We start from the raw sequence: 22,434 nt of genomic DNA on the forward strand, positions 1-22,434 counted from the left end.
GGCGGAGTGAAATTGGAGCCTCTCAAACGGCGGGCGGTGGCGGGTGGCCGAAGCTGGAGGTGGGCGGGCAGGTGGGTCTGTGAAGGGCCTGGGGCCGGTCATGGCGCTGGGGCCTGACCCAGGGGGAAGATGAATAAGGGCTGGCTGGAGCTGGAGAGCGACCCTGGTGAGTGAATAGGGGAGCCCCCCACCCCGCGGTCGCCGGGGGGTCGTGAGGGGGAGGCCTCGGGGAGGGGAGGGGGGAGGTTGGGGCAATGAAGAGGTGGGGGCGGGCGGTGGGTGGGTGGACCCGGAGAAGGGGGAGGGAGATGTGCTGCTTCTCTCCCCCCTCCACTTGGGAATCGGGAGGGTGGTGGGCTAGGATACCTGGCTAAGGCGGGTGGTGGCTAAAAGCTTGTTCTTGTGGAGTGCATTGATAGCGAGAGAGAGGTTGGCGGTAAAATTGGGCTGTCCCTATGTGTGGCAGTGCTATAACTTCTAAGGGGATTCATCAGGAGGAGTTGGGGCATGCAATGTCTATGCTGTGCCACCCAATGGCAGGCGACTTTATATCCTGATGATATGTTGCCTTGTGGTTGCCCAAGATAAGTGGGCAGCAAGGCAAGTTAGGTCCCATAACATTGGATGTGAGATGGTGGCATATTTGGAGATGTCCAAAACCAGGTTCATATTGGTCTGCGTATGTGTATGCCCTTCAGCTGAATGGAGCCCTTTTATCATCATTTTGACAGGGCACGTTTTTATGCCGTTGTACTGCCCCTGTAATGTGGAATGCCCTTCCCTCTGGCACACATGAAGCAGCAGCCATCATGTGGTTCTCATGTCCTATGAAGACTTATCCTTTTGGCCAGGCTTTCCTTGACCCATAAGTTTGGACCCTGTTTTACAAGCTTGAACTCTTTGGATTTCTGTTTTATTTGATTTTATGCGCTTTTCCGTTACTGTTTTGTAGGTTTTGTTCTTTTTAAATTATATATTTGGTACCTTTAAGCCAGCTGTACTCAACCTTGGGTCACTAGATGGTGTTGGACTACAACTCCCATCAACTCTGACCACTGGTCCTGCTAGCTATGGATGATGAGAGTTACAGTCCAACAATATATGGGGGCCCAAGGTTGAGAAAGGCTGATTGATGGTACACGACTTAGATTTTTAAAATATTAAGTGCTTTATAAACATTTCTAAATAAAAAAACTCATGTCTTTGTCTTTCTACAAATCCAACTCTACTTGTCAGATTCATGTGAAAGAAGTCTAAATACTTAATAACAAACAGTGAGAGTAAGGCTTGAAATGTACCTTATTCCAACCAATTAGAAGGATGCACCATGTAAGGTTGAAGCATATTTTTCTGGAAATGTGGAATGCTAGAATACAACAGCCAACACTGTTGTAACAATAGATGCTTTCTATACAATACAGCTGAGGCCTTCTGCAGGGGAAAGACTTATTATTAACATGTATATGCTGTCTGTTTTTCAAGCTAGTGTATACTTCACCACAGCTGAAAAAAATTATGTGTCCCAATTATTGCACTGTTTAGCTTGTGTTAGATTGGCTCAAAAATTAACCAGAGTTACTTTAAAAAACAAACCAACAAGAAATAGATTGGCTCAGAATATAATCCAATCTGACTTTGGAAATTGTCCCCAGCTAGCCAGCCCTCTGGCCCTCAGCCCCTGTGCTTTACCTGTGCTGTGCTGATGAGAAGTGGGTTTGTACCCTTACTCAGGCTGCAAAGCTCTACAAGTGACCTTGCACCAGTTACCAACCAACCTTCACAGGTTTGTTCTCTCATCCATCCACATCAATGTGAATGCTTTGGTGAAAAGGTGGGATATAAAAGTGAAAAATAATATTACACATCTGAATTCTTTATGAATGTGCCCAGTAGTATGACTAAATAATTTCTAGTCTTGATTTTGCGTTTAACATTCATAGTGAAATAAATGCTAAAAGTTTCTTTCTGAAGAATACATGAATTGGTCAGTAAGTAATTTTCTGTCTTGTATTCTTTTGTAGGGCTCTTCACTCTATTAGTAGAGGATTTTGGTGAGTATGGCAACTGGTAGTCTATGAATGATACTGAATGTTAGTCATATTCAGAGTAGCCTCACTGAAATAAATGAATTGAGTTAATTCCTTTTGTTTCATTTGGACTACTCTATGACTAACATTGGATATCACCTTGCTAATATTCCTTGACTGCTCCTTCCCACATGGTGACTCCTGCTATATCTTGTTGTAGGTGTTAAGGGGGTGCAAGTTGAAGAAATCTATGATTTACAGAGCAAATGCCAAGGGTAAGTTAGTAATCATTATATTGATTTGAGAAAGGCAAAATATCCTTCTGATGTTTGTGAATAATCATTGTGTAAAGATCTGGCTCAGCCATAAGTGCTTAGCAAAGGGCTTGGCAATCAGTGGATAAACAGTGCTTTGTGGCTGTGCTTTTGCTCTCACACCTCTCAAACGTGGTCTGTGGGGGAGATAAAGATTGGACCCACCAAATAGATCTAGTTTCCCACCCCTGCCAAACCTTCTGTAATGCAGTACAACTATGTAAATAAGCACATACAAGTTACTAGCCTTCTTAGAAGATAGCAGCATTCCTGATCAGCTATGGCTACCAGGTTAGTGTTTAAATACAAGACTGCTGTAGCAGTACAAGTAGTACAAAAATAGTGAGTAAAGCATAGACAATTAAATGTAGATAACTAACTTTCATTCAGAGTAAACCTACTCAAATTAATGACCATTACTAACATGGGTCCAGTTATTCAAATGGGTCTACTTGGAGTAAAAGTTAGCTGAATACAACCCAAGGTCTATGTTAGATTGTAGCTATTTCAGTTGGTCGCTATCGCTATTTGGGAGTATCAGGAATGATGCAATAATGGGGATTTGTAATGTGGTATGGTTGACTTTGTCTACTCCCCCCACTGCTTTTACCAGCTATAGTTATTGTTTAGATGACTGAAGCTCTTAGGCTGACATGTGTGAATGACTAGAGAACTGTTGAAAGAAATGCTTCAAAAGTGATGCAGCTTCATTGGTGCCCTGCTGTCTCCATTCTTTTCTTCAGGCCAGTCTATGGGTTCATCTTCCTTTTCAAATGGATTGAAGAGCGCCGATCGCGACGGAAGGTCTCAACTCTGGTAGATGAGACATCAGTGATTGATGATGACATTGTCAATAATATGTTCTTTGCTCATCAGGTGAGCTGACATGGATGAGGAAAGAAAGATCTCCCCAGTTGGGTAGAGATAGGGTTTAATGTGAGCCAGTCTAATACTTGGCACTGAAAGCAAATCCCCAGGATCCAATCTGCAATATGTGAATTACTGTTCAAGAAGATTGCTTTTGAGTATGTCCAGAATGTCAACTCCTCATCACTGAGTGACCACAGTTGACTACAGCCAATTTGAGATCAGGGATATGGTCTTCCATGGTGGAAGGCTTCAAGTCTTATTTCATAACTTGGTTACAGAATAGAGCATCCTCATATTCAGAGTAGGGAATTTCACCTTCCAGCCCTTGTGTTGGTATTCATTCATTAATTCCCAGAGCCTGCCATAATCACAATTTCTTACTTACCTTCAGTTACTTAACTTATTACTTTATTTAGTCTGTCCATTTCCATAAAACTGCCCTTCACTGTGGCCTGGTTCAGAAAATACATCCCCATGGTTTATCAACTAAGGTTGTGATAACAGAACCAGGCCAGTATGTTTCCCTCCTTGTGTATCTGCTGGTTTCTTAGCTAGATACCTAAAGTATTCACTGAAATCCGAAACTTGCAGACAAAAAAACCACCAAATCGTATAATTGAATTGATAGCGTAAGTCAAATTTCTATAACTTCTTCAAGTTTTCCTTTATAAAGCTCACATTCTTTCTCTGCTTAGCATGTTCAGATCTGCTTGTAATATATACTTTCAGCATGATTTATGCTGAAGATGGAAATGATTCAGAAGAATATACTGAAAATGAAACATCTTTTACTAGGCTCCTATTTTCTGGTGGGTTGAACTATTCCAAAGGTATTGCAGCTTTCTGATTTAGCTGTCTTGCACACTCCTCACTCACCATCTAACACAACTGGGGACAAACAAGTCAATATACTGGGTGTTATCTGTTAGCACCTTGGTGTGCTTACTTCAGTGACTTTCTCTGTCAAAACTTCTCTTGAATAAGGGTGTCATTGTAACTAATGTGGTCTGATTTGTGTAGGTTGATCTTTTGAGGTGTGTGGGCCTTGCATCAGGGAGCTGAATTCTATGGCGTTTTGATTCCTTCCAGTTTTGACTGCAACCTCTAACCATTACCATTCATTAAAAACCATATGTTTAGCTTGTAAGCATCAATAGCTACAATGGTAGATTTATGCATAGTGTTGATGACTGTTTCATTGCTTTGGTTTTCAAAATGTTTGTAAATATTATGTTTTATAGCTGATCCCCAATTCTTGTGCCACACACGCGTTGTTGAGTGTCCTCCTGAACTGCAGCAGTGTAGACTTGGGGCCAACTCTGAGCCGAATGAAGGAGTTCACAAAAGGGTTTAGTCCAGAGGTATGATGCAGCAGGGTGCATTTAGGTGGGATAATCTGAAATCGGGATGCGGGTGGTGCTGTGGTCTAAACCACTGAGCCTAGGGCTTGCCAATCGGAAGGTTGGCTGTTCAAATCCCTGCGATGGGGTGAGCTCTCATTGCTCGGTCCCAGCACCTGCCAAGCTAGCAGTTTGAAAGCACGTCAAAGTGCAAGTAGGTACTGCTCCGGCGGGATGGTAAACGGTGTTTCTGTGTGCTGCTCTGGTTTCGCCAGAAGCGGCTTAGTCATGCTGGCCGCGTGACCCGGAAAAACTGTCTGTGGACAAATGTTAGCTCCCTCGGCCAGTAAAGCGAGATGAGCGCCGCAAACCCAGAGTCGTTCGCGACTGGACTTAACCGTCAGGGGTCCTCTACCTTTTTAAATCTGAAATCACTGTAAGCTTCTGATCTCCCCAAGTGCTTTTATAAAACATCCTTTCTTTGTAGTGTCGTCTTTCCCAGCCAGTAGGACTTATCTCCATATTGTCTGATCAAACTGTGGTTGTAGTCGTCTTGCAAAACTCATGCAGATTATTTCTAAGTAAATTTTACTTAGAGAGTAGTCCTCCTGGCTAGCTGGAGTGGTGCCCAAGCTATGCCATTCTAAATTCAATCAGGAAGGGAGGTGGTTATTGGCATTTGGGGGGGGCCTTCCTTGCCTGATAAAGGGCTCTAGTGAAAATAAAGCTATCTTATCTTTTTGCTCTGTTTCCCCCCACAGAGCAAAGGCTATGCCATTGGAAATGCCCCAGAACTGGCCAAGGCCCACAACAGTCATGCTAGGTAAGTAGGGTCACAACACAAAAGTGCTTGCTGCAAAATAGACCACATCTATTCTGACTTCTTGTCTATTGGTTTTTTGGTAGGCCAGAGCCCCGGCATTTGCCAGAGAAACAGAATGGGATCAGTGCGGTGCGAACCATGGAGGCTTTTCACTTTGTCAGCTATGTTCCCATTAAGGGGAGGCTCTTTGAGCTGGATGGCCTGAAGGTTTATCCCATTGACCATGGTAAGGGACTCCACCTACTGTGCCTTAGCTTATCTGAAAAACTAAAAATGTTGGTCTGGCTGCAAGATATTTGGAGTCATCAAAAATGTTGTCGTCAGCACCCATCTGTCTCGAGAGACAATAGGGTGCATCTCCTGTGTGCTTGGGAAGTGTGTATGGAAGTCCTGGGCTGCCCAGAGGACAAGAACAGCCCTCTCGGCTTTGCTGATGTGGTCCAAAGGAAAACAGAGCAATACATTTGGCACCAGCTTGGCTGCAGGAATTGCAGGAGGGAGGCTGTGTTGCAGTTTTAGTCCTACTGTTCATTTGCTTGCAGTTGCTCTTTTCAGATTTTTTGGTATATTTTGTATTTGTTGTATTATTATTCTGCAAATTCTTCTGGTGAGGCAGGAAAGAAATACATTAAATTGTTGCAGTAAGTAAAATAAACAATAGCAGAACTGTCTGCAAACTTATCTATGTAGACTGGCACATGTGGGCAAGAGAAGAGGTTGGAGGAAAAGTAAAATCTATGAATTAGCAAAGGTCTAGGGATGCGGGTGGCACTGTAGGTTAAACCACAGAGCCTAGGACTTGCCGATCAGAAGGTCGGCGGTTTGAATCCCCGTGACGGGGTCAGCTCCTTTTGCTCAGTCCCTGCTCCTGCCAACCTAGCAGTTCGAAAGCACGTAAAAGTGCAAGTAGATAAATAGGTACCGCTCCGGTGGGAAGGCAAACAGCGTTTCTGTGCGCTGCTCTGGTTTGCCAGAAGCGGCTTAGTCATGCTGGCCACATGACCCAGAAGCTGTACGCCGGCTCCCTCGGCCAGTAAAGCGAGATGAGCGCCGCAACCCCAGAGTCGGTCACGACTAGACCTAATGGTCAGGGGTCCCTTTACCTTTACCTAGGAAATAGATGTACCTTGAGGAACTCATTAAAGAGTGGGACTGAGTCATGACTGGAGGCAACATCATATCTAAGGATTTCTGGGTATACTTTGTTACATCTTGTGGGTGTGAGGAGAGAGAATGGGCAGAAATGCCTTATTCTGATAACCTCTGCAAGCGGTTGAGTAAGAGAACAGCATTAGAAAGCACCTGGATACAATGGGAAGGAGTGGTTTGTTTTTTTAATCTGAATGTGTTTCTGGGTTTCTATTTTCTTTAGATTTGATAACCTATTCTGGGTCTCAGGGTTAGGCTGAAATAAACATCTTAAAGGGAGACAGATTACATTTATTTTATAAGTTGACTTTGCAGGTAGCATGGATGGATCAGAATCTAGCCAGCCACATGGGAAGCTCAGGTGAGCTCGTTCCCAAGGGTTGTTGTACGTGATAGGTCTTGCAATGGATTTCTTTGCCTTAACTGAACCACCTTTACACTCCCTGTTGCGTATGCAGTTCAAGCTCATTTAATCTGTTAGCAGGGACCTTTTCTTTCTTTGTTTCTACATTTACCTTTTTATTGCTTTCTCAGGGCCGTGGGCAGAAGAGGAGGAATGGACAGACAAAGCTCGAAGAGTGATCATGGAGAGAATTGGACTTGCCACAGCAGGGTAAATGATCAAAGTGCCATAGCATAGGAAGACCTTGTTCTTATGGTGGCCAGCTGGATGCCTATGAGAAGCCCACGAGCATGACATGTGCACATTAGCAGTTTCCTGCTCATGGGTCTAAGTGATAGTCATTCAGAAGCATAGTGCCTCTGTTACTTGGGATGTTGCATAGCTGTCATGTTTAGTTAGGATCCTGTGATAACTTAGGAGGGTGTGCTTCAGAAGAGACAAGTCTTTCTCCTGGGATCTCATGTTCTGTAGATCCTGCTTTGGTTCAGCTTTCTCCGGAAGGCCGTCTTCTGGTCCTAAGACATGTTGCACCTGCACTCCAATAGTTTTGTCCGTTCAGTGCCATACACTGTGATGTTAGCATTGTGGTGACAGAGGGAAATATACTGCTGCAAATACAGGGTGAGTCCTTTAAAAGAGGCCCTGTGGATACAGAGTACACATGTTCCATGGGGCCTCTTTTAAAAGACTCACCCTGTACTTTGAATTGGGGCGCTTAGCACTTGATGCTGTCTTCCTGCAGGGAGCCATATCATGACATCCGCTTTAACTTGATGGCAGTCGTGCCTGACAGGAGGATGAAGTATGAATCCAAGCTGCATATCTTGAAGATGAACCGGCAAACTGTATTAGAAGCTTTGCAGCAGGTAAGTTTGGGATGAGCCTAGTAATTGAATCTCTTCTCTTGACTGCATCTGGCTATCTGTATGTCTGTGTACAAGACTGATGTTGTTGAACCATTGCTGGGGCTGCAGATTGTATACATTTTTCACCCACTTTCCCTCAATTTAGAAACACTGGAAGATGACTTCTGTATGTATAGAATTCAGGGAAGTCCCCCTGTGGGCTGGCCTCTGAGCCTGGGGTGGGAACCAAAATGAATCGTTTCTAAATCATTGCTTGAACCAAAGTCTTTCTGTACTACGTGTTTGTAAGTGTCACACTATATTATGGCTTGTATTATGTACAAGAGTGCAGCAGGCAGCTGAGCAAGTAAGTTGCTGCACAGCCCATGTGAGCTGCTAAGGAAGGAGTAATGTTTGATGTGGGGAAGGCTCAGAGAGCTGTTTCTCTCACTGTTTCCCTCCCCCTTTGCCAAAGTGGTGTTTAAAGGTGGTTGGGAAGCACTTCAGAGAGTGGTTTGGCAAATCACTTTCTGAAGCGCCCTTCCCTCCATTAAACGTTTAATGAGCTGTGAGGGAAGCTGGGCTATGGAGAGGGAGTGGGGTGTTTGGTCAGGTGGGGGAGAAAGGATGGTGGTTGGGGGGTTGGTGATCAGAGTGAGCAGTGGCAGCAGCCCCATATAATTCAATAATAGCAGAAATAAATAAATAGTGCAAGAGGTTACATGGTTATCCTCCTCCTCCCCACTCCTGGCTGGCCTTTTCATTAAGGAAGCATGTTTACTGGGAACTGACATGTTGATGGGAACTTCATTGCTTTCCTTCTGTGTCTGGGGGTTTTTTCCTTTTTGTGAATTGCTTTGTTCTATCTATATTTTTTCCTCACCAGCTAATCCGTGTGACGCAACCAGAGCTGGTCCACACCCAGAAATTCCTGGAGGCCCAGGCTTCTGAAGAGCCAAAGTCAGCAAACAGCAAACCCCCCACCGCCCTGCCACTGGGGCGAGTGCAGCTGGTCCCCGAGAGCTCACAAGCAGGTATGGGGAAATGTAGAAGGGGAGTGTGGAGTGCGGAGAACAAAGAACCATGCTCAGAATGGGATATGTTTTTAGATGTTTTTGACTGTTTGTAAGTGTGTGTGTGTGTGTGTGTGTGTGTGTGTGTGTATGTATTATCATTCTGATGTTTGCCACCCTGGGCTCCTTTGGGAGGAAGGGTGGGGTAGAAATGTAATAAAATAAACTTGGCTTATTAAGGATCCATTCACTAAGTGAAAGCCACTGAGAGCCTGATTTTACTATTTAAACAAAATAAATAAATAATACTTTAGCCCAGTGATGGGCAAACTTGGCCGTCCAGCTGTTTTGGGACTACAGTTCCCATCATCCGTGACCACTGGTCCTGTTAGCTAGGGATGATGGGAGTTGTCCCAAAACATCTGAAGGGCCAAGTTTGGCCATGCCTGCTTTAGCCCGTCCCTTAGTGCAAAAACAGGGTTGCAAATTGTAGGCATTTGTATCAGATTTAAGTGTCTCTGTTTGCCTTTGTTGGATTTGGGGTAAGCGTATGGTGTTCTGGAATGGAGTGCTTGCTCAGTGCATCTGAAAATGTCTCATTGGAGGTGTATGCATTTACTCACTAAGCAAGTGTAAATGCTCTCAAATGGGAAAATAAAAGAGAGGTCTTCTTTCCAGAGAGCACTGAGGAGTCTGGAGGCCAGGATCAGCCTTCATCAACCCAGAGCCCTCCAAGCAAATCCAAGCTGGGCAATAAGCTACCTGTGAGCAGCATCAATGGGGCACTGGCCAACCCTAGCCCTATCGTGCAGAGACTGCCAGCTTTCCTGGATAACCACAACTATGCCAAGTCACCCATGCAAGTAAGTATAGGGCAGCTATGCTGAACACAAGTATCTCATTCAAGTTTCTGATTTATGAATCTCTAGTTGACAGTGACTGTTGTCAAGCTTTCTTTCAAATGCCAAAAAGAAACAAATCTTTAACATGAGAATTTGTGTTTGGTATTTTTTTTAAAAAAAAGCTTTCCTACATAGGTGGCTGCCATTGCTTTGTAGGTTGTTCCACTGAAGTTCCACTGACTCTCTTAGCTTGTCCATTAGTGGGTATGAAGTAGGAACATTCCTGTTGTGAATAAATGGCTATCAGTGGCTACTAAGCACCGTGGCTGTGTTCTGTTGGAATAGCCATCTCTGTCTCTGAATATCAGTTGCTGGGAAATGCAAGTGGGACATGATAGCTCATATCCTGCTTTCTATGAGCATCTAGTTGGTCACTGGGAGAACAGGGTGGGCCATTGACCTGATCTAGGGTTCCCATATTTCAAACAGTGAAAACCCAGACAGAAAGGTTGTTAAGCTTTTTCTGTTGTTGAGCTTTTTCAGCAAGATCACATTTATTTATTTTTTGCCATTTTTGAGCTATTTTAATGGGTAATTTGGGGATGCGGGTGGCGCTGTGGGTAAAACCTCAGTGCCTAGGACTTGCCGATCGCATGGTCCCAGCTCCTGCCCACCTAGCAGTTCGAAAGCACCCCTAAGTGCAAGTAGATAAATAGGTACCGCTTTATAGCGGGAAGGTAAACGGCGTTTCCGTGTGCTGCGCTGGTGCTGGTTCGCCAGAGCAGCTTCGTCACGCTAGCCACGTGACTTGGAAGTGTCTTCGGACAGCGCTGGCTCCCGGCCTCTTAAGTGAGATGAGCGCACAACCCTAGAGTCAGACACAACTGGCCCGTATGGGTAATTACTAATGGGTAATTTGGCACTACAGATATGGGCTTAGAAAGCTGGTTTCTCAGGGCTTGGATGATGCCTGGGATATTTCTTTGCGAAGGACTGTTTGGTTAAATGAGGGACTTTTGAGGGCAGTAGATCCTCCCAGATTGCATTCCTAAGGTGTGTTCTGATATGCAATGCAGGAGGAAGAGGACCTTGCAGCAGGAGTGGGCCGGAGCCGGGTCCCAGTACGGCAGCACCAGCAGTACTCGGATGAGGAGGATGACTACGATGATGAGGAGGAGGAGGAAGTTTGCAATGCCAATCCCGCCATGAGGTAATGGTGATTCATTCTCCCTTTGCTCCTCCATAGGCATAGAATAGAGGGACACGGGTGGCGCTGTGGGTTAAAGCCTCAGTGCCTAGGACTTGCCGATCGAAAGGTCGGCGGTTCGAATCCCCGCGGCAGGGTGCGCTCCCGTCGTTCGGTCCCAGCGCCTGCCAACCTAGCAGTTCGAAAGCACCTTCGGGTGCAAGTAGATAAATAGGGACCGCTTACCAGCGGGAAGGTAAACGGCGTTCTGTGTGCTGCGCTGGCTTGCCAGATGCAGCTTTGTCACACTGGCCACGTGACCCGGAAGTGTCTGCGGACAGCGCTGGCTCCCGGCCTATAGAGTGAGATGAGCGCACAACCCTAGAGTCTGGCAAGACTGGCCCGTACGGGCAGGGGTACCTTTACCTTTACCTTTTAGGCATAGAATAGAGGGTGGGAGCTTTTCAATGCAGTGATTATTTTTCAAAACCAGCATTTTCAGTTGCCATATTTGGCTTTGATTTGAATCCTCACTCCCTAGTGAAGGGAGATTTTAAATTTCAGATGTTTAATTGTTTTAAATTTTGCGTACAGTGGTACCTCGGGTTACATACGGTTCAAGTTACATACGGTTCAGGTACAGACTTCGCTAACCCAGAAATAGTACCTCGGGTTAAGAACTTTGCTTCAGGATGAGAACAGAAATCGTGCAGCTGCGGCGTACTTAACCCGAGGTACCACTGTATTCTATTGTTGTAAGCCAATTGGAGACCTACCTGGTGAAAAGTGGGATACAAATTGTTTAAACTAGGGTTTCCCAAACTTGGGTCTCTAGCTGTTTTTGGACTACAACTCCCATTATCTCTAGCTAGTAGGACCAGTGAGCAAGGATGACAGGAATTGTAGTCCAAAAACAGCTGGAGACACAAGTTTGGGAAACACTGGTTTAAACAAACAAACAAACAAATCCTTTACAGTAGAGACGTCTGGTGTTCTGCATTTTTAAATTGTATATTACTGCATGTGAGTATGGAATACTGCGATGTTTTGATTGTTTCCAGCAGACCTGTTATGCCTGATCTTTGCTGCTCCTATTGCCCTTCAATCATTTTCAACTGATCTTTCCTTCTTGTTACCCAATCTTGAACAGATTCAAGCGGAAGGGCCCAGTGAAGCAGGAGCCCCTGGTGGGGAGTTCAGATGGCCAGCTCTCCATGCTGCAGCCCAACACTATTAATGTCCTAACTGAGAAGCTCAAGGAAACACAGAAGGATCTCTCCATCCCCCTGTCAATCAAGACCAGCAGTGGAGGCACTGCTGTTGCTGCTGTTGCCCATTCCCAACCATCTCCTACACCCAGCAATGAGAGTACGGACACTGCCTCAGAGATTGGGAGTGCCTTCAATTCCCCACTCCGCTCCCCCATCCGCTCAGCCAACCCCACTCGCCCCTCCAGCCCTGTCACCTCTCACATCTCCAAGGTGCTGTTTGGGGAGGAGGATAGCCTTCTGCGTGTGGACTGTATACGCTACAATCGAGCTGTGAGGGATTTGGGGCCTATCATCAGCACAGGCTTACTGCACCTCACAGAGGATGGGGTTTTCTGCCCACTTACTATAACAGGTAAGGTTCAGGGGAAGTGTCCTCCTGTAACTACTCCTGTAGCAGATGGTTCTGACTCTATGATGAGCAGTGAGAGAATGACCGGTGGTTTCCAGTTAGATACTGAAGGCATAAGAATAGAACAAAAAGCTGTTTAGTAGGGGTGTGCTGATCCAGATTCAGTTCAGAAACCAGTTCAGTCGAGAGTGATTTGGAGGCTATCCATTTCAGTTCTGGGTTCAAATCCTGGTTCGGAAGTTTTCCATCTTATAAAAACATAGGACAATGAGTTTTCAGGCTAGCCACATTAAAAGTTTAACCCCACCCCACCCCAAGAGGAACCATCTATGTATGTGTTAATTTTGGGCAGAATTGGATGAAATTTGCAGGCATGATAGTCTCTTCTAAGGAGATGAATCCTGCCAAACTTCAGAAGGAGAAACTGCAAGGACAGGTTTTGTTTAGAAAAGTTAAAATGCTCACGTAATTTTTCCTGTTTTTTAAAGGGATGATGTTTATGAAAACAGCATATAGAGGTACTCTTAGGTTTGAAACCTGCCAGGTTACAAAGAAAAAGGCCCAGGTTTTTTGGGGGGTTTTTTGCTAGGTGCCTTTAAAAGGTTTTTTGTGTGCAGGGATGAACCTGCGGTTTGGTGGGCAATGATTATGAATATGACATGTATTGTGGACGTTCCCCTAACTTCTGCAGTTTGTTGGTGAGAGCATTACAACAAAGGTCTGCTCTTCCTTTTTCGAAAGTTCCTTTTTCCATCACTAAGAGTCTGGCTCATTGCTGATTCTGGAAGCAGAGCCAAAGTACTATCAGATAATCTTCACAACTTCTCTCCTCCCAAAGCATGTGTGAACTGTGTCGAAGCAAGGCATATGCTTATGAGTAATCCCTATAGAAGGACCCAGTGTTGACTTGATGTGACTACAGCCTTGGACTACTAAAAGTAGGAGTCTGGCCTAGGACTATGTATGGGATAGTTAAGGAAGGAGGAATATGAGTATGACGTGTGCTCAAAACATGTATTTAAACACTACAGAAGTACTTAAACCATTTGTCTATTTTCCTGAATGTTAATATCACTTCCTGGCATTTCTGGCTACTTGATTTGATGCTGATGTTTTATTGTTATGTTGTGCTTATATGCAGCTGTTTTTTATTTTGTAAACTACTTTGGTATTTCTTTGAAATGAAAAGTGGTATACAATGGTTTTAATAAGATGAATCCACCCTGTGTGTTAGAATTGTAGCGTTGGAAGGGACCCCAAGGGTCACCTAGTCCAACTCTCCAGCAGCATTCCTCCTTTTTGCTCTCTTCTCCACTGATTCCAGATGGTGGGAAAAACTCCTCATCTTCTAGCAAATCCAGTGAAGAGCTTCAGTCCACTGTCAAACTAGAAGAGAGAGACTCAAGTGAAGCAAATGACAGCAAGGAGAAGGCTGGACTTGGTCGGTCTGGTGATCTCCCTTGTGGGGAAAAGTATTCTCCTAAAGTAAGCATTTCTACCCCTGCTTCCCTCCCTCCCCAAGACAGCTGATGCTTATTGGTAGTATGAGTTTTAGATGCTGCGATTCCTCACAGTTATGCTTTGGACCAGGCACCCCCAACCTGCGGCCCTCCAGATGTTTTGGCCTACAATTCCCATGATCCCTAGCTAACAGGACCAGTGGTCAGGGATGATGGGAATTGGAGGGCTGAAGGATTGGGGATGCCTGCTTCACTGTCCAAGGTCTATGAGACTGTGTAACACTAAACCTTGAAGCTTGTTAATTTCCTACATTACTGCTGGTGGTCCCCCCCCCTTCTTCCTTGCTGCTGTTAGGTAGAACCACTTTCCCCCGTTGCAGCCTCTCTTAATACGGTTTCTGGACTGAGTACCCGCCCCCCCCCGCTCCCGGGGCTACACACACTATGAATTACAAAATGGCCTGGTCTGGCACCGAAGCTATGAGATGTTCTTTGTGCTTCATGTGAGATTGTTCTAGATGGTGCGTTGTTTTTTCTGCTGACTTTGCAAGCCGATGAAACACTGTTGGGGATTGGGTGTGTTCATACTGTCCCTGTTTTGGCTCTGGCAGGAGCTGCTGGCACTGCTGAAATGTGTGGAAGCCGAAATAGCTAACTATGAAGCCTGTTTAAAGGAGGAGGTAGAGAAAAGGAAGAAGTTCAAGGTATTCTAGCAGGGTGTTTCATCTTGGGGGGTAATCATGAGATGACTTTCCTTCACCATGACCACAGTTTCTGATATGAAAAGAAGTCTCCAGACTAGCAAAATCAGAAGACATCATACCAGGAGTCCATTCATGGTGCTAAGCTACTGCTTTTTTCGCTGGGTTAGTAATATTTGCACAGTGCCTCTTGCCTGAAGCTGGAAATCTCATTGTCTATTACTTAGTATACATCTACTAAAAACTGGAGAAAATGGGGCTTTGCCATCGTTCTTCATTTGTGGGCACTGGTGTACTACTGGATATAATTTCCCAAGCTTATTTTGGATAAGATACAGTAGACTTAATTCACTTATATATTGTCAGTCAGCCACATGAAAGTTAACATTGGCAAACATTTCCTCTTGACTGCTTCGACTATAACTGCTGAACTGATAATTCTCTTCCACCTTACTGACTCTTCCCCTTAGATTGATGACCAGAGAAGAACTCACAATTATGATGAATTCATATGCACCTTTATCTCTATGCTGGCGCAAGAAGGTAAGATGCCTGTTGAGCAGTCCTGGCATCAGGGACTGTTCTTTTGGTCTTCACTTGCATTTTGGAAACTGCAGCTATGATTCTAAATCTCCTCCCTTTGAAGGCAGTTATCCACAAAAGAGGACATTTGAAGAATTTCCATGTTTGGGCATGCTTTTTTAAACAATTCCTGATCATGAACTTGTGATGCATATAATGCTCCTGACTATCTAACCTGCCCTCTGGTACAGAATTGAAGACTTGTGTAGTTTACTTTGAAGGACAGTATGTCTTAAATTGCACCTTAAAGATGAATATTGTAATCTTTAGAGGACTGGCTATGGAAGCTTTAGTTCACCAACCTTTATGCTACAATAAATCTTTGGTTTAAGGTCCCAAGACTTTTGCTTGGCAGGTAAAGCTATTTCCCTAGAATTTGTGTTTTGAAGTGGCTGAAAAGGAAAGAACATTCCTAACTGCATAACAATTGTTTCTCTTTAGCTAACCTTTCAAACTCTCTTCCTGCAGGAATGTTGGCTAGCCTTGTTGAACAGAACATCTCTGTGCGTAGGCGGCAAGGGGTCAGCATTGGGCGTCTCCACAAGCAGCGGAAGCCTGACCGGCGGAAACGTTCCCGGCCGTATAAAGCCAAGCGTCAGTAGCACCAGCCTTTGGACAGTACGTTGTGTTCACTGCTTGTCACTTTGGTCATCTGGTGCACATTTCAGGCTCTACCAGCTGGGCAGTGCCCAGGAGACGGGCTTTGCACTGAACATCTCTGTTCAAATAATCAGTGTTAGTGTAATGTTACATGCAAATCCACCTGCATTCAAATGGGCTGTAGATGTTCCTCTAATGGTGGTGACTATGTGGGCATTCCAGTGTAACTTTTCTCCAAACCCTAAGGACCAGGACCACTTGAGGGTCCTACTTAACACAGCACTTGAATTTGCTACTCAGTGTCCTAAATCCATCTGCAGTATATCTTGCAGTAGCCAATGGCATCCTTCAGAAGCTCTGTAGTGAGATTATTGGAAAAGGAGAAACCAAATTCCTGCCACCTTCTAGAAGGGCATTGCAGCAGGAGTTGGTGTGGTGTTGTGTTCAGTTTTTCCAGCAAGAAAGGAATTGGCTATGTACTGTTTCTGGCCAGTGCCGATGGCTCTGTGTTCTCCTGGGAGGCTATTATCTATTTTCTGTATTAAAATGTATATATATATTTTCTGAGCCATATTATCATTGTAGTGGACTACAGGTGGCCATCTACCCTTTTTCCAGGAATCTATTATGTGCATTGGAAGGGATGCTGTCCACTTGAAGGTCAGGCTTCTTTGCTCCTCCTTTGCAGAAGGTCTTTCAGTTCAGTATCAGTCCTGTTAATGTTTCTCTGGGTGGTTTCTTCAGTTGTTGCAGGAACAGGGAGAGGAATTTCTGAAATGGGCGGTGGGTGCCCAAAGTAAGGACACAGTGTGACTCACAATTTATAGGGGAGTATACCTTGAAGTGTGTGCTGCTTTCTGTTATATTTTTCTGTTTGTTAGCCATGCACAGAAAAGGATCAGAATGATCAACCATACGAGATTATTTCCCCCTTCCTGATCTTGGGGGTTGATAAACTGTAGCCTCAGGTGCCCCTTGAAAGTCCCTTGGCTTTTGCTCAGATTATGCTGCATAAAACCACCCTTTATGAAGTTAAAACAATGCTGAGACAAACAGTTGAAATGGGTGGATTAGTGTCATGATATGCTAGAAGTAACATAGGTATTTGTTCTGTTCTCTCTCTGCTCTCTGGAACTGTTAGACCACCAAAAAAAATCAGGTGGGTAGGAATCATGACAGTGGTCTCTCTGTGTGATTCCTCCATGCATGTGGCAGGTGAAATAAAGGAAGAAGCCCCAGGAAAGCAGCTCCTTCACTGCTGCCAGTGAATGTGAAGTGACCCTTTTTTGGGGTTGTTAACACTTCTGAGGCACAGACAGGAAGCAGACTGTTGATGAAAGGGCTACTGTTGGATAATTGGTTTTCCTTGTATGCTTTTATAGTGAAAAGTGAGACAGGGCAAGAAGTAGTAGTTTTCTCAGCAGTGGTGGCAGTGATCAGTGAGGGAGGAGTTATGCCTTTAGCATGGGTGATGGCCAAGGCAGAGACAGTTGGATCATCAGTGCGCAGGTGTACCTGGGATTGTGGACACTGCTCAGCAGCCCTACAGCTGCATATTCAGTCACCCTCTGCTGCTGCTGCTACTTGCCAGCAAGGGTGTACAATCCCCCCCCCCCAGTTCTACCTCATTGCCAGTCTTTTGCTGCAGCAGCAGGCTTAATGGTAAAAGATTGGCAAGCTGGATAATCAGCATGGCAGCTCTACTGCCACCACAGCCGACTTGAGACCTTCTTGTCTACTTCTCCTTATGTACATTGGTTTACTCTTGTGTCCTGTGAAAATCGAGTACAAACCTCAGTTCGTTTTTGAACGATTCGGCTCTGAACGCCAAAAACCCGGAAGTAAATGCTGTGGTTTTCGAACATTTTTCGGAAGCTGAATGTCCCAATGTGGCTTCTGCTTGAGTGCAGGAAGCTCCTGCAATCAATCGGAAGCCGTGCCTCAGTTGTTGAACATTTCAGAAGCCGAACAGGCTTCCGGAACTGATTACTTTCAACAACCGAGGTTTGACTGTACATGGTAAATGCAGCAGCATTCGAGGAGAGAGACCAGGACCCACCTGCAAGTTTGCTGTAGGTTATGCTTGCTGGTAGTCATAGGCTATCATAGGATTTCTGGAAGAATTTCTCTTTTGCTGAAACTCATTCCATGAACATGTATAGTTGAGTCTTCTTTTGTACTACCAGAAATGATTAGTGGAAAGCAAAGGAAGACCATAAGCTGAGGAGTGAAAGGACACCCAGCGATTCCTGAGATGGTAGTGCAGCTGAGAGCAGAACTGCATTTGCTTTCTCTGAAAATATGTACAGATGCTGACTGTAGAATTATTATTTTTTATATGTTGACAGAATCAACTGTCTTTTGTTTTGTCAGTTTCAAGTGCTGTAAATACCAGTTCTGGGTCAGAAAATAAAATGTATACCCATCTGAAGATTTCTCTGATCAGACCTTAAAACTTGCATTTCTGTTTTTGCAAGTATAGAGACAAAATTTTTTTGTCACTATACATCTTAGCAACTGAACCCTTGTGTCCTCTTTGTCTACAGGATGAGGGAAATCCCTGTTAGGAGTGCCACACTTGTCTGCGAAACCAAAGTTGATATTTTATTAATGTTACAGGATTAAATTAATGAAATGATAGCATTATCACAATCTTATGATCAGCTGTGTTTCAGCAGAGGAGGCTTCATCAAACAAGTCTAGTTCCATAGAGCACCTGCATAACTTCATTTTCCTCTAAGCTTCAAGAAGCTGCTCAAGTCTATTCCTTCAGTGTTTAGAAATCTAAGGCACAGATCAAGGCAACACCCCGTTTAATCCAGTGCCTCTGAGGCTTACTGCTTGGAATCTCTACAGCAATCACATAGTTAGTAGAATGGCCCGTTGTGGACAGTGTCCCTAGCAAAGAAAATGAACAGTGTTAGACTGTAGTATACTGAAGAAGATAATATCTTTGTACCACTTACAGGCTGATGATCCTATGGCTTAAATGACATTTGCTACAGGAGTTTTTTTGTCTTTCAAACTGGCATGATTTCTGCAAAAGAAATCTCTGGAGACGGAAAAGTAGCTGAAAAAAATTATCATGGCTGGAGGGCAGAGCACTTTCTTCCTTGTTTGTTCTGCTTCCCCTTCCCTAGCAAAGGTTTATGCAAACACCATGTAACAAGGGATTGTTTGTAATCCCCAGATTGTTTGAGAGATGGGGGAAGCTTTTTATCTTGCTAAAAGTAGTCAAAGATGCAAAGGGACATATCTAAAATTCTAACCTGATTTTCAGCATGAGAAAGCACCTGTCTCCCCTATTGATAGATTACTGTAGCCTTTCTTAGTATGTTGTTGAACTACAACTCCCATCATCCCTGACCACTACTAAGCTAGGGATGATAGGAGTTGTAGTCCTACACCATCTGCGGACCTAAAGTTGAGAAAGGCTAGATTCATGAGAAGAATTTCTAATACTGTTCTTTTCCAAGTTTTGGCATCCTTCACCCAACCTTCCCCTGAAAGGCTTACCTGCACGAGTTAATGTCTTGTAGATGGGACACAGATAGATGCCTTTGGTTGGAGGCTTGCGGTTAGGCACAGGAACTAGCCACAGGACTGCCATTTCTGTGTACAACTCCTTTGGCCGTGACTCTGCAAGCTGAAAGAACATGGGGTCCCAGCGAGCCCCTTCCAGAAACAAGCCATGGATGTAACATCCTTCAGTAGGTCGCTGAGTTAGTGCCTGCACAGGCTGACTCATCACCTAAATTGAGAGGGTGGGAAAGCAAGTTTTCATCAATCAGTCAATCAATCAATCAATCAATCAATCAATCAATCAGGTAAAAGAAATGTGCCAGTTTGAAACCACAGAAAAAGAAGCCTGCCTGTGGGATTATATCAAAGGAGTTTGTCTGTATCTGAGCAGAATGATTGTGTCTAGTTGGGGATACCTGTAGCACCACTCACATAACATAAACTACCAAATTTTAAAAAGTAGGGGTGTTCTGTGGTAATTGGGAACCACTGCTGTAGTGGTTTAAATGTAATGGGGGACTAGGAACTACAAGTACCTTTCACTTGCAAAGCTGACACTTGGGTTTTCAGTAAGTAAAAGGGTAAAAAACATCACTTGCTGAGCTTTTGATACAACATGATCCACTGACCTTGAAGTCAAAAGAGATGGTGTCTATGGATATGATAGACTTTCTGGCAAAGTTCTGCAGTGTCCCTGTTAGAAAAGCCTGTGGGAAGAAGAAGCCACTTATCCAGAACACAGGTGGGATCCCTTTTTCAATCCACCTTTGCAAGAAGTCAATGCGCAGCAGCAGGTCGTTCACCCAGGAGGCCAAGGGCTTCAAGGAGGGATAGGCCTGTGGGAAGAATGGCATTGGAAGAAAGAGCTGTTAAGCAGCTGTAAGTCCCAGTCCTTTGAACTGCTATGAGGCAAACATTTTAAATGCAAATTAAAATTAACTCTACTTGGTCAGCCAGTAATCTATGGTGCTAAATTTCTACATTGTAAGCAAGAAAAAGTGTTTTTTAAGGTTTGGCTTCATCTGTACATCTGTGAAGTCTGGCTTGACGTTCCTTATGAAAAACTGACCAGTCATAGCAGCTAAGTAGTATAGAGGTGTTTCTCCCATTTTGCAAAACAACCTGCTGCACTGCTGCAACTACCAAAAACTGTGCATAGCACTCAGAAGTACCTTACTATTCCACATCTCCGGGACAATATTGTTGTATAAACTGATGGACATCAGTTCCAGCTGGGATGACATCACCACTAGGCCTTTGAGAGCTTTCAGCAGATCTTTTAAACTCGCTGCAATGACTGCCAGCAGACGATTGTATCTGTGCAAAATCAAGACAGGTATTCTTGTTAAAAAAAAAAAGCAAACTAATCCAATGCTGTGATTCTAATAACTTCTGTGAGCATATATGGCTGCACTATTGTGTAAACTTGGGGATATCATGTTTAAGTTATATGCTGGTTTTCAACAAAATTCTCAACATTATATCATATGCAGCTCTGTAAAGGCTGTTTAAATTCATTTCCAGCGTAACTAGATATTAATATGTCTGAAATATGAATTCTGGGATGGGGTATTTGTTTCTTTCCACATTTCAATGTCAGAAAAGTTATAAATAGTTCAGTTTTCATAACCTTAAGCTGAAACACAAATTTATGTGCTGTGAGGGTAATGTAAATGGGGTTTGTCCTCAAATGCCCAAATAGGTGGAGAAAGGCAGCTCCTGCCTCATTTACCTGCCTGCAGATCTATTGTACCCACTTGCTCTCCCTAGCAGTTGCTCCTCTACTAGTTTCAGTTTACTAAACTGTAAACTCTGAGAGGCACCTGCAGAGGAGTCCTGCAAAGAGCTGAGTTAAAGTAAGACTTGTACCTGATCACTTCCTGTGCCAAAACAGTGTTCATGGACTCCTCATACAGTACAGGATATCTCAACATTACTCTCTGCAAGTCAATGGGCTGAGGCACTTTCTCCAATATATCTTTTGAGGTCTCCTCCACAATCTAGAAAATGGATGGAAAAGACATGGAAGGAACAGTTTGTGGGTGGAGAACTTCAGAGTAACTTATTTAAACTGGGTGAGAGAAGACTTGTGTCTAAGATGAAAATGAAATTGTTTCTACTCTGCAATTTGTTTCTGCTCTCACATTACATATGCAATTTATACTGCAGTCAGGCTGTAAGGTCACCTAACCTTTAAGGTGGGTGCCTTTGCTCCCTTGAGATGTCTACTGTAAGACAGGTAGAGATCTTCACATAGCAAAGTAGTTCTGTAATGAGGACAATGCTATTCATTTTTAAAAAAATATTCTGACCCTTCGCAATTCAAATTCTGTACAAAAAAGTGCTGAATTCTGTGATCTGTAGAAATTATGCACATTAAGTGCTGCTGAATATTCTTTATTTTGCATAACATTCTGCATGATTTTTAGTCATGGCCAAGAGCTGTCATTGCCTCCTAGAACTCTTATTCTGCTTCCTTTCTGAGATTTCAGGAGACATTGCCCAAACACTTTTCAGGTTATCTTCTCAGCCATAAGGACAATAAATGTTTGTTTTAAAATGAAAGGGAAGATTCTCAGGGAGCTGAACTGTGCCCATTGTGGCATTCTGAGCCATTTCTGTTCTGCCTCTTGGTATACAGGCAGCCCTTTCTATTAAGGAGTATTTCTGGGTGGGGATATGCACTAAGTTCATATAACGTTAGGGTAGCAGGTTTACAGACCTCTTCCCTGCTCCGCCCTCCTGCTGTTGATGTCTTTGGCTGAAGTTGAATAATGGCCCCAAGGAGTGCAAAAGTCTCATTCTGAGCAAAGGTGATGTTAGCATTGTCATGCAATCCAAATATCTCGGGCATGTCATTGAGGGGAAGGCTCTTGATGTACTGGATGTATCCCTATGGGGGGAAATCAACACACAGAACAATGAGGAGGAATTTCTTTAAGAAAGACCAAAAGTAAACTACTGAAAGAAAGGGAGAAACGGTTCCAACAGTTATAAAAGAACACATTCTAATAAGATTGTTCACCTGCCAAGTTGTGCTTATGAATTTTTATGTGTTTGCCTGGTTAACCTGTCACTCAGGGTTTCAACCAAAATTTGTATTTTGGAAGAAGTGTTACAACCCCTGCGACAGCATC

General features: G+C 44.0%; 2 protein-coding genes across 5 annotated transcripts in view; one reads left to right on the forward strand and one right to left on the reverse strand.

Moving 5' to 3' along the window:
* Positions 1–7: 7 nt before the first annotated feature.
* On the forward strand, positions 8–18,206 carry BAP1 (BRCA1 associated protein 1). Of its 3 annotated transcripts, XM_053377514.1 has the most exons (17): positions 8–166; positions 2,022–2,051; positions 2,248–2,302; positions 3,085–3,217; positions 4,453–4,572; positions 5,313–5,374; positions 5,458–5,600; positions 7,058–7,136; positions 7,669–7,792; positions 8,658–8,805; positions 9,463–9,647; positions 10,703–10,836; positions 11,963–12,435; positions 13,757–13,917; positions 14,504–14,596; positions 15,064–15,136; positions 15,644–18,206. In XM_053377514.1, exons 1-17 carry the CDS (start codon positions 130–132, stop codon positions 15,775–15,777), a joined length of 2,184 nt encoding a protein of 727 aa, XP_053233489.1. In that variant the 5' UTR covers positions 8–129; the 3' UTR covers positions 15,778–18,206. The 3 variants fall into 3 exon arrangements, with proteins under 3 accessions (XP_053233489.1, XP_053233490.1, XP_053233491.1); XM_053377515.1 differs by lacking the exon at positions 14,504–14,596; XM_053377516.1 differs by lacking the exon at positions 4,453–4,572.
* Positions 18,207–18,321: 115 nt separating this feature from the next.
* The window catches only part of DNAH1 (dynein axonemal heavy chain 1), a 110,199-nt gene continuing 106,086 nt past the window's right edge, over positions 18,322–22,434 (reverse strand). Inside the window, exons 74-79 of one of the 2 annotated variants that reach the window (XM_053377517.1) lie at positions 22,020–22,190; positions 21,167–21,297; positions 20,470–20,614; positions 19,927–20,133; positions 19,292–19,526; positions 18,322–18,673 (exon numbers count right to left, since the gene is read on the reverse strand). In XM_053377517.1, the coding sequence (XP_053233492.1) occupies positions 18,552–18,673; positions 19,292–19,526; positions 19,927–20,133; positions 20,470–20,614; positions 21,167–21,297; positions 22,020–22,190 (1,011 nt within the window). In that variant the 3' untranslated portion in view covers positions 18,322–18,551. Of the gene's footprint in view, positions 18,674–19,291; positions 19,527–19,926; positions 20,134–20,469; positions 20,615–21,166; positions 21,298–22,019; positions 22,191–22,434 lie in introns of those variants that run through there. The other variant, XM_053377519.1, reaches the window with a different exon arrangement.

Source organism: Podarcis raffonei, chromosome 2 (assembly GCF_027172205.1).
Source record: "Podarcis raffonei isolate rPodRaf1 chromosome 2, rPodRaf1.pri, whole genome shotgun sequence".
Lineage (NCBI taxonomy): Eukaryota > Metazoa > Chordata > Lepidosauria > Squamata > Lacertidae > Podarcis > Podarcis raffonei.